A 12,475-nucleotide genomic window follows, 5' to 3' on the forward strand; every position below is an offset into this window, starting at 1 on the left:
AACAGGTCACCTCTAGTTTCAACAGGTAACCTCTAGTTTCAACAGGTAACCTCTAGTTTCAACAGGTCACCTCTAGTTTCAACAGGTAATCTCTAGTTTCAACAGGTAACCTCTAGTTTCAACAGGTAACCTCTAGTTTCAACAGGTAACTTCTAGTTTCAACAGGTAACCTCTAGTTTCAACAGGTAACCTCTAGTTTCAACAGGTAACCTCTAGTTTCAACAGGTAACCTCTAGTTTCAACAGGTAACTTCTAGTTTCAACAGGTAACCTCTAGTTTCAACAGGTAACCTCTAGTTTCAACAGGTCACCTCTAGTTTCAACAGGTCACCTCTAGTTTCAACAGGTAACCTCTAGTTTCAACAGGTCACCTCTAGTTTCAACAGGTAATCTCTAGTTTCAACAGGTCACCTCTAGTTTCAACAGGTAACCTCTAGTTTCAACAGGTAACTTCTAGTTTCAACAGGTCACCTCTAGTTTCAACAGGTCACCTCTAGTTTCAACCGGTAACCTCTAGTTTCAACAGGTAACCTCTAGTTTCAACAGGCAACCTCTAGTTTCAACAGGTAACTTCTAGTTTCAACAGGTAACCTCTAGTTTCAACAGGTAACCTCTAGTTTCAACAGGTAACCTCTAGTTTCAACAGGTAAACTCTAGTTTCAACAGGTAACCTCTAGTTTCAACAGGTAACTTCTAGTTTCAACAGGTAACCTCTAGTTTCAACAGGTCACCTCTAGTTTCAACAGGTCACCTCTAGTTTCAACAGGTAATCTAGCCATAGACAGGCAGTTCACAGAGGGATGGAGTGTGTATAGCGATGGATTAGGACTGAGTCCAAAATGGCACCCTCTTCCCTATGGGCCTGGTCAACAGTAGTCCCCTATGTGGAGAATCTGGTGTCATTTCAGACAACCAGCCTGCACAGTAGCAGCAGCAGTTCCTACATGTAACCAGCAGAGAGCAGTGTGGGGGCAAAGTTCAATAGGGACCGAGGCAGAATGAATGCTTTACCCTGATCCTAGATCTGTGGCCAAGGGGAATATCAACCTGGACTGTATTAGAATTTTTACGGATTTCACAGTGTTCTAACCATAGAATTAGAACACCATTCTAATCCATTGTCTTACTTCCCGTAACCAGGGCACCCGTCTTCTCCACGGCAACCAGCAGCTGATCCTGCAGGCAGCATTCCCCATGCAACAACAGCAACAGGCCTTCACCCAGGTAACACAACAACAACAGCCTCACAACCAGAGGCATCAGCTGCAGCTGAAACCACAGCCGCAGAAACAACCCAAAGGCCCGCCTTCGCACCGGACTGACAGCTCCAGCAGCCAAGCACAGTAGGCCAGGCGTCCAATCAGACTCTATGACCTGAAGGCTGAACCAATCAGAGGTGTGGAGGGGTGTCCTGGATTGTGTTGTGTGTTTTTCTAATGGAACTACAGTGTTGGAGTCACCCAACCCCCCCTCCTATCACCCCTACCAATATAGCTGCTGTGTTGACCCCCTCTATCTTCCGCCATAACAAACTGAATTATGGGTAACGGTGAGGGTGGCCAGCCCTTCGTCCTAGAAAGCTACTAACTGTGCAGGGTTTGGCTCCGGCTCTGCTCTAACACACCTATTCAGTTGCTCAACAGGACCTTGATGTTCACCTAGACTGAATCAGGTGTGTTGGTTAGCGCAGGGCCGGAACTAAAGCCTGCAGTCAGGAGATCTTCAGGAGGTTTGGCCCCACCTGGATTTCACCTTCCCAGAGGAACTCCTCATCACCGCGGTGACAATAGTACGGACCGGAACCTCGGTGTCCGTGGAAACCCGGTAGAACTCTCTGCGTTGCCACGGTAACGAGAGACTCCAAAAGGACCGTTGTGGTGATGGACTGACTCTGTGGGTCTGTACAGTACAGACGTGTGTCACATTAAAATAAAACATGTAAATATCCATTATAGCTACAAAGAAAAACACGGGAAATGACAATTTTATATGATTTGCATGGGTAAATAACTGTACGTTTTTATTAGTAACTTTTGACAAAATGACTTTAGACTTTATTCAGTGTTTTCCTGGTCAGATATGAGCTGACAGACGTTCAGCTAGGATGCAGAGCCGCCTCTCTCTTCCACCTAAAGGTCTTCGGCTCTGTTCCAACACTTATGCATCAATCCTTCCTCCCTTCCTGCCTTGAGGTTATCAAAGGCATTCAGTTTAAGGGTGTATTCTATTTGTGTTGGAACATGGCCCTCGGAGGGAGAGATGTTGTGTCACCGTTCGTTTAATGGACGGGCTTGGGTTCTCGTGGGAAGCTGGAAAATGTCATTTTTTTTAAAACTCAACATTTTTTAAATTTTTTTTTTATTTTTTAGACTCAACATTTTGAAACGTTTTATCAGAACAACAACCACGTCTGATCCAATCAGATCATGACGACCAAACAGACCTACGGGTAAATCCAGTCTAAACCAGACCAGGGTGTCGGCGATATTACTCAGCCTGGTCCCAGATCCCTTCGGTCTTGTTGGCTCAGTTGGTAGAGCAAGGCACTTGCAACCCCAAAGGTCGTGGGTTTGATTCCAGCTCGTCCGTACGTCAAATCTATGCACGTATGACTGACTCTTAAGTTGCTTTGGGGAAGAAAAAAAAACATCTTCTAAATGTTCTATATGAATGGTGCCGTCTTACAGGTCTGGGATCATCTATAACGGGTTTATTAGTTATTCCAAGTGCCAATAGTCACAACACACAGGTCTGGGATCATCTATAATGGGTATATTAGTTATTCCAAGTGCCAATAGTCACAACACACAGGGTCAGTTGATATATATATTTTAACAGACTATTCAGAGATATATATATATATATATATTTCCAGAAGTATATGACCCTTCTATTAAGAGTACTGCATGTATATAGAATGGATTATTTTTTAATGAAGACAGAAACAGTCTTATTATACACAGAAAGTATATATTTAACCTCCCCCATGATATTATAGCACTTAATGAGGTCTAACACAGTAAATTACAGACAGTAAATCTCCCCATGATATTATAGCACTTAATGAGGTCTTAGACAGTAAATTACAGACCTACAGACAGTAAATCTCCCCCATGATATTATAGCACATAATGAGGTCTAACACAGTAAATTACAGACAGTAAATCTCCCCCATGATATTATAGCACTTAATGAGGTCTAACACAGTAAATCTCCCCCATGATATTATAGCACTTAATGAGGTCTAACACAGTAAATTACAGACAGTAAATCTCCCCCATGATATTATAGCACTTAATGAGGTCTTAGACAGTAAATTACAGACAGTAAATCCCCCCCATGATATTATAGCACTTAATGAGGTCTAACACAGTAAATTACAGACAGTAAATCTCCCCATGATATTATAGCACTTAATGAGGTCTAACACAGTAAATTACAGACAGTAAATCTCCCCCATGATATTATAGCACCTAATGAGGTCTAACACAGTAAATCTCCCCCATGATATTATAGCACTTAATGAGGTCTAACACAGTAAATTACAGACAGTAAATCTCCCCCATGATATTATAGCACTTAATGAGGTCTTAGACAGTAAATTACAGACAGTAAATCTTCCCCATGATATTATAGCACTTAATGAGGTCTAACACAGTAAATTACAGACAGTAAATCTCCCCCATGATATTATAGCACTTAATGAGGTCTTAGACAGTAAATTACAGACAGTAAATCTCCCCCATGATATTATAGCACTTAATGAGGTCTAACACAGTAAATTACAGACAGTAAATCTCCCCATGATATTATAGCACTTAATGAGGTCTAACACAGTAAATTACAGACAGTAAATCTCCCCCATGATATTATAGCACCTAATGAGGTCTAACACAGTAAATCTCCCCATGATATTATAGCACTTAATGAGGTCTAACACAGTAAATTACAGACAGTAAATCTCCCCATGATATTATAGCACTTAATGAGGTCTAACACAGTAAATTACAGACAGTAAATCTCCCCCATGATATTATAGCACCTAATGAGGTCTAACACAGTAAATCTCCCCCATGATATTATAGCACTTAATGAGGTCTAACACAGTAAATTACAGACAGTAAATCTCCCCCATGATATTATAGCACTTAATGAGGTTTAACACAGTAAATTACAGACAGTAAATCTCCCCCATGATATTATAGCACCTAATGAGGTCTAACACAGTAAATTACAGACAGTAAATCTCCCCCATGATATTATAGCACTTAATGAGGTCTTAGACAGTAAATTACAGACAGTAAATCTCCCCCATGATATTATAGCACTTAATGAGGTCTAACACAGTAAATTACAGACAGTAAATCTCCCCATGATATTATAGCACTTAATGAGGTCTAACACAGTAAATTACAGACAGTAAATCTCCCCCATGATATTATAGCACCTAATGAGGTCTAACACAGTAAATCTCCCCCATGATATTATAGCACTTAATGAGGTCTAACACAGTAAATTACAGACAGTAAATCTCCCCATGATATTATAGCACTTAATGAGGTCTTAGACAGTAAATTACAGACAGTAAATCTTCCCCATGATATTATAGCACTTAATGAGGTCTAACACAGTAAATTACAGACAGTAAATCTCCCCCATGATATTATAGCACTTAATGAGGTCTTAGACAGTAAATTACAGACAGTAAATCTCCCCCATGATATTATAGCACTTAATGAGGTCTAACACAGTAAATTACAGACAGTAAATCTCCCCATGATATTATAGCACTTAATGAGGTCTAACACAGTAAATTACAGACAGTAAATCTCCCCCATGATATTATAGCACCTAATGAGGTCTAACACAGTAAATCTCCCCCATGATATTATAGCACTTAATGAGGTCTAACACAGTAAATTACAGACAGTAAATCTCCCCCATGATATTATAGCACTTAATGAGGTCTAACACAGTAAATTACAGACCTACAGACAGTAAATCCCCCCATGATATTATAGCACTTAATGAGGTTTAACACAGTAAATTACAGACAGTAAATCTCCCCCATGATATTATAGCACCTAATGAGGTCTAACACAGTAAATTACAGACAGTAAATCTCCCCCATGATATTATAGCACTTAATGAGGTCTAACACAGTAAATCTCCCCCATGATATTATAGCACTTAATGAGGTCTAACACAGTAAATCTCCCCCATGATATTATAGCACTTAATGAGGTCTAACACAGTAAATTACAGACAGTAAATCTCCCCCATGATATTATAGCACTTAATGAGGTCTAACACAGTAAATTACAGACAGTAAATCTCCCCCATGATATTATAGCACTTAATGAGGTCTAACACAGTAAATTACAGACCTACAGACAGTAAATCTCCCCATGATATTATAGCACCTAATGAGGTCTAACACAGTAAATTACAGACAGTAAATCTCCCCATGATATTATAGCACTTAATGAGGTCTTAGACAGTAAATTACAGACCTACAGACAGTAAATCTCCCCCATGATATTATAGCACTTAATGAGGTCTAACACAGTAAATTAGACCTACAGACAGTAAATCTCCCCATGATATTATAGCACTTAATGAGGTCTAACACAGTAAATTACAGACCTACAGACAGTAAATCTCCCCCATGATATTATAGCACTTAATGAGGTCTAACACAGTAAATTACAGACAGTAAATCTCCCCCATGATATTATAGCACTTAATGAGGTCTAACACAGTAAATTACAGACAGTAAATCTCCCCATGATATTATAGCACTTAATGAGGTCTAACACAGTAAATTACAGACAGTAAATCTCCCCCATGATATTATAGCACTTAATGAGTTCTAACACAGTAAATTACAAACCGAGCTGTGTTGAATCTGGATGTGTGTGGAAATGTGTGTTTGTGTGTTTGTGTGTGTGAGAGAGTATGTGAGTCTGTGTTCTTGTCCATGAGTTTACATCTGGAAATTGTGTGTGTGTGTATGTGTGTGTTTACATTGAGTGTGTGTGTGTGTGTTTACATTGTGTGTGTTTCCCCCTGTGTCTTATACGAACTCCCTTATTCAAGTATCCACAATTTGCTGAATGGTCTCTGCTCAGGAATAAAACTGGTGTGTCCAAAATGGTACTCTCCTATTGGCTCTGGTCTAAAGTAGTGCACTATATAGGGAATAGGGCTCTGGTCTAAAGTAGTGCACTATATAGGGAATAGGGGCTCTGGTCTAAAGTAGTGCACTATATAGGGAATAGGGCCCTGGTCTAAAGTAGTGCACTATGTAGGGAATAGGGGCTCTGGTCTAAAGTAGTGCACTATATAGGGAATAGGGGCTCTGGTCTAAAGTAGTGCACTATATAGGGAATAGGGCTCTGGTCTAAAGTAGTGCTCTATATAGGGAATAGGGCTCTGGTCTAAAGTAGTGCTCTATATAGGGAATAGTGCCATAGAGCCCTGGTCTAAAGTAGTGCTCTATATAGGGAATAGGGCTCTGGTCTAAAGTAGTGCACTATATAGGGAATAGGGCTCTGGTCTAAAGTACTGCTCTATATAGGGAATAGGGCTCTGGTCTAAAGTAGTGCTCTATATAGGGAATAGGGCTCTGGTCTAAAGTAGTGCACTATATAGGGAATAGGGCTCTGGTCTAAAGTAGTGCACTATATAGGGAATAGGGCTCTGGTCTAAAGTACTGCTCTATATAGGGAATAGGGTGCCATAGGGCTCTGGTCTAAAGTAGTGCACTACATAGGGAATAGGGTGCCATTGGAGAATCAGCCAAGGACTCAGCAGACATGCATCTATCTGCTCCAGTATACACAGGCCTCACATGGGGCCCAATCATAACCTGACATCTGCACATGCTCAGTCTCTCCAGGCCAGACAGAACACGTCACATGTCTGTCAGGAGATGGGGAAATGACAGATAACAAACCATTCTTCTGGTGCGTTGCTTTTCTGCTTATTAGGGACGAATCAACAAATCAAATCATGAAAAACGAATCAGATTTTACGTCACGGAAATGTAACGAGTTTGCATTGGTCTGGTCAGTCAGTTGATATTTGATCCAGGTCTGGTCAGTTGATATTTGATCCAGGTCTGGTCAGTTGATATTTGATCCAGGTCTGGTCAGTTGATATTTGATCCAGGTCTGGTCAGTTGATATTTGATCCAGGTCTGGTCAGTTGATATTTGATCCAGGTCTGGTAAGTTGATATTTGATCCAGGTCTGGTCAGTCGATATTTGATCCAGGTCTGGTCAGTAGTCAGTTGATATTTGATCCAGGTCTGGTCAGTTGATAATTAATCCAGGTCTGGTCAGTAGTCAGTTGATATTTGATCCAGGTCTGGTCAGTTGATATTTGATCCAGGTCTGGTCAGTTGATATTTGATCCAGGTCTGGTCAGTTGATATTTGATCCAGGTCTGGTCAGTTGATATTTGATCCAGGTCTGGTCAGTTGATATTTAATCCAGGTCTGGTCAGTTGATATTTAATCCAGGTCTGGTCAGTAGTCAGTTGATATTTGATCCAGGTCTGGTCAGCTGATATTTAATCCAGGTCTGGTCAGCTGATATTATATCCAGGTCTGGTCAGCTGATATTTAATCCAGGTCTGGTCAGCTGATATTATATCCAGGTCTGGTCAGTAGTCAGTTGATATTATATCCAGGTCTGGTCAGCTGATATTTGATCCAGGTCTGGTCAGTTGATATTTGATCCAGGTCTGGTCAGTTGATATTTGATCCAGGTCTGGTCAGTTGATATTTGATCCAGGTCTGGTCAGTTGATATTTGATCCAGGTCTGGTCAGTAGTCAGTTGATATTATATCCAGGTCTGGTCAGTAGTCAGCTGATATTTGATCCAGGTCTGGTCAGTTGATATTTGATCCAGGTCTGGTCAGTTGATATTTGATCCAGGTCTGGTCAGTTGATATTTGATCCAGGTCTGGTAAGTTGATATTTGATCCAGGTCTGGTCAGTCGATATTTGATCCAGGTCTGGTCAGTAGTCAGTTGATATTTGATCCAGGTCTGGTCAGTTGATAATTAATCCAGGTCTGGTCAGTAGTCAGTTGATATTTGATCCAGGTCTGGTCAGTTGATATTTGATCCAGGTCTGGTCAGTTGATATTTGATCCAGGTCTGGTCAGTTGATATTTGATCCAGGTCTGGTCAGTTGATATTTGATCCAGGTCTGGTAAGTTGATATTTGATCCAGGTCTGGTCAGTCGATATTTGATCCAGGTCTGGTCAGTAGTCAGTTGATATTTGATCCAGGTCTGGTCAGTTGATAATTAATCCAGGTCTGGTCAGTAGTCAGTTGATATTTGATCCAGGTCTGGTCAGTTGATATTTGATCCAGGTCTGGTCAGTTGATATTTGATCCAGGTCTGGTCAGTTGATATTTGATCCAGGTCTGGTCAGTTGATATTTAATCCAGGTCTGGTCAGTTGATATTTAATCCAGGTCTGGTCAGTAGTCAGTTGATATTTGATCCAGGTCTGGTCAGCTGATATTTAATCCAGGTCTGGTCAGCTGATATTATATCCAGGTCTGGTCAGCTGATATTTAATCCAGGTCTGGTCAGCTGATATTATATCCAGGTCTGGTCAGTAGTCAGTTGATATTATATCCAGGTCTGGTCAGCTGATATTTGATCCAGGTCTGGTCAGTTGATATTTGATCCAGGTCTGGTCAGTTGATATTTGATCCAGGTCTGGTCAGTTGATATTTGATCCAGGTCTGGTCAGTTGATATTTGATCCAGGTCTGGTCAGTAGTCAGTTGATATTATATCCAGGTCTGGTCAGTAGTCAGCTGATATTATATCCAGGTCTGGTCAGTAGTCAGTTGATATTATATCCAGGTCTGGTCAGTAGTCAGTTGATATTATATCCAGGTCTGGTCAGCTGATATTTGATCCAGGTCTGGTCAGTTGATATTTGATCCAGGTCTGGTCAGTTGATATTTGATCCAGGTCTGGTCAGTAGTCAGTTGATATTATATCCAGGTCTGGTCAGTAGTCAGTTGATATTATATCCAGGTCTGGTCAGCTGATATTTAATCCAGGTCTGGTCAGTAGTCAGTTGATAATATATCCAGGTCTGGTCAGCTGATATTATATCCAGGTCTGGTCAGTAGTCAGTTGATATTTGATCCAGGTCTGGTCAGTGGTCAGTCAGTAATGTAACAGTGAAGACATATCTAACAGTAAAAGTCTTGGACAGGAGGAGTGTGTTGTTTGGAAAAAGGACTTCCCAGAACGTCTGTGATTGTCATTTCTCTTCTTCGTTTTGTTCTACTTCCTGTATCACACGGGAACAGCCAATCAGTTCATGCGTTGCAGTAACGATGACGACTAGTGAATAGTCTAGAATCTTCCTCTGTGTTTGGGCTGGTGATGACGTCGCCCAAGAGAGATGCAGCCCAACCTGAATACATGTTAGTGTGAGACTGAGCGTGTTGCCACGACAACAACCTCCACTGTGTTCCTGTGGATTTTACACATCAAGGTATTAATGCGTAGACTTGATGCATGGCTTCATGGTGAATCCATTACCTACAAAGCTATGACAAAGTGTTTGTCTCACACACACACACACACACACACACACACACACTACCCTTTTGACACACATCCCTCAGCAAATTCAGGTCCTTGAGTTTTAGTGTTTTGTGAGTTTTATTGCTGAAAAAAAATGCATCTGTTATTGTGGTGTTATTTCCACATCACTGATATACAACCAGCCCAAAGAATGTAACGGTGGAAGAGGTTAAAGGATGTACCTTGTTTGACTGGTGTCCCAAATGACAACCTATTTCCTATATAGTGCACTACGTTTTGTCCAGAGCTGGTCTAAAGTAGTGCACTATGTGTATGAAACAGGGTGGGACGGCGCCATTCTGCTGTAGAAGAGAAACAGGCTTGTGTGATGAAGTGGTTCAATCATGTTCCATTCAATAGTATGAGAATCGAGTTCTGAAATTCTATGTTCTGATTCTATGATTCCGTTGTTCCGATGTTGCTGTAACAAGCAGCTCTGTTTGGACTATTCTGAATGTTGGACCTGAACAGTGTTTCTTTACCATTGACAGACTGAAACCCAACTGTTATTTCACCAATACACACCGCGGTGGTTTCTAGAACTAACTGTTATTTCACCAATACACACTGTGGTGGTTTCTAGAACTAACTGTTATTTCACCAATACACACCGCGGTGGTTTCTAGAACTAACTGTTATTTCACCAATACACACCGCGGTGGTTTCTAGAACTAACTGTTATTTCACCAATACACACTGTGGTGGTTTCTAGAACTAACTGTTATTTCACCAATACACACCGCGGTGGTTTCTAGAACTAACTGTTATTTCACCAATACACACCGCGGTGGTTTCTAGAACTAACTGTTATTTCACCAATACACACCGCGGTGGTTTCTAGAACTAACTGTTATTTCACCAATACACACCGTGGTGGTTTCTAGAACTAACTGTTATTTCACCAATACACACTGTGGTGGTTTCTAGAACTAACTGTTATTTCACCAATACACACCGCGGTGGTTTCTAGAACTAACTGTTATTTCACCAATACACACTGTGGTGGTTTCTAGAACTAACTGTTATTTCACCAATACACACCGCGGTGGTTTCTAGAACTAACTGTTATTTCACCAATACACACCGTGGTGGTTTCTAGAACTAACTGTTATTTCACCAATACACACCATGGTGGTTTCTAGAACTAACTGTTATTTCACCAATACACACCGTGGTGGTTTCTAGAAATCCTGCTAGTTTACTGGTTAAAAACCAGCTCAGAAACCTCACTTACCAGGTAACACCAACTAGTTTACTGTACATTTACCAGGTAATCCCAACTAGTTTTAATGTACATTTACCAGGTAATCCCAACTAGTTTACTGTACACTTACCAGGTAATCCCAACTAGTTTTAATGTACACTTACCAGGTAATCCCAACTAGTTAACGTACATTTACCAGGTAATCCCAACTAGTTAACGTACCCTTACCAGGTAATCCCAACTAGTTTTAATGTACCCTTACCAGGTAATCCCAACTAGTTTTAATGTACCCTTACCAGGTAATCCCAACTAGTTTTAATGTACCCTTACCAGGTAATCCCAACTAGTTTTAATGTACATTTACCAGGTAATCCCAACTAGTTTTAACGTACATTTACCAGGTAATCCCAACTAGTTTTAATGTACATTTACCAGGTAATCCCAACTAGTTTTAACGTACATTTACCAGGTAATCCCAACTAGTTTTAATGTACATTTACCAGGTAATCCCAACTAGTTTTAACGTACATTTACCAGGTAATCCCAACTAGTTTTAACGTACATTTACCAGGTAATCCCAACTAGTTTTAATGTACCCTTACCAGGTAATCCCAACTAGTTTTAACGTACATTTACCAGGTAATCCCAACTAGTTTTAACGTACATTTACCAGGTAATCCCAACTAGTTTTAACGTACATTTACCAGGTAATCCCAACTAGTTTTAATGTACCCTTACCAGGTAATCCCAACTAGTTTTAATGTACCCTTACCAGGTAATCCCAACTAGTTTACTGTACATTTACCAGGTAATCCCAACTAGTTTTAACCTACATTTGCCAGGTAATCCCAACTAGTTTTAATGTACCCTTACCAGGTAATCCCAACTAGTTTTAACGTACATTTACCAGGTAATCCCAACTAGTTTTAACGTACATTTACCAGGTAATCCCAACTAGTTTTAACGTACATTTATCAGGTAATCCCAACTAGTTTTAATGTACCCTTACCAGGTAATCCCAACTAGTTTTAATGTACCCTTACCAGGTAATCCCAACTAGTTTACTGTACATTTACCAGGTAATCCCAACTAGTTTTAATGTACACTTACCAGGTAATCCCAACTAGTTTTAATGTACCCTTACCAGGTAATCCCAACTAGTATACTGTACATTTACCAGGTAATCCCAACTAGTATACTGTACATTTACCAGGTAACTCCAACTAGTGTTAATGGGACTCTGCTGACGTGCATTTCCTCTTCCTGTCACCAGCTGTGTCCTCCCTCTCTCCCAAAGCAACATGGAAACACAGTGTTTCCTGTATTCTCAACCCTTCTCCTCCCGCTCTCCCTCGGTCAATATGAAAATAAAACCCGATTTACAAATGTATTGTTGGTTGTGTGTTTTTGTCGCTTACTTCACAGGAGCAGTGACGGCCTCCACTGGAACACACACACACACACACACACACACACACACACACACACACACACACACACACACACACACACACACACACACACACACACACACACTGTCTGTACCTGGTCTGACTATGTCCTGAGGAGACCCAGGAACACACACAACATACCGCCACACACACACACACCATACCACCACACACACACACACCATACCACCAC

The 12,475-nt window shown here is 40.7% G+C and overlaps 1 protein-coding gene and 2 long non-coding RNA genes across 3 annotated transcripts in view; all 3 read left to right on the forward strand.

Moving 5' to 3' along the window:
- Positions 1–1,953, forward strand: part of LOC135533669 (circadian locomoter output cycles protein kaput-like) — a gene marked incomplete at its 5' end in the record, with an annotated part of 24,446 nt that extends 22,493 nt beyond the window's left edge. Inside the window, one exon of the mRNA XM_064960945.1 lies at positions 1,140–1,953. Coding sequence (XP_064817017.1) covers positions 1,140–1,346 — 207 coding nt within the window. The remainder of the gene's footprint in view (positions 1–1,139) is intronic.
- Positions 1,954–2,846: 893 nt separating this feature from the next.
- On the forward strand, positions 2,847–4,424 carry LOC135533670 (uncharacterized). Its single transcript, XR_010454570.1, has 4 exons — positions 2,847–3,067; positions 3,362–3,420; positions 3,767–3,989; positions 4,336–4,424. It is a non-coding gene; the product is annotated as an uncharacterized LOC135533670 (long non-coding RNA).
- Positions 4,425–8,919: 4,495 nt separating this feature from the next.
- Positions 8,920–12,221, forward strand: LOC135533672 (uncharacterized). The gene is made up of 4 exons (XR_010454571.1): positions 8,920–9,000; positions 9,152–10,998; positions 11,063–11,639; positions 11,844–12,221. It is a non-coding gene; the product is annotated as an uncharacterized LOC135533672 (long non-coding RNA).
- Positions 12,222–12,475: the final 254 nt, after the last annotated feature.

Source organism: Oncorhynchus masou, unplaced genomic scaffold (assembly GCF_036934945.1).
Source record: "Oncorhynchus masou masou isolate Uvic2021 unplaced genomic scaffold, UVic_Omas_1.1 unplaced_scaffold_2569, whole genome shotgun sequence".
Lineage (NCBI taxonomy): Eukaryota > Metazoa > Chordata > Actinopteri > Salmoniformes > Salmonidae > Oncorhynchus > Oncorhynchus masou.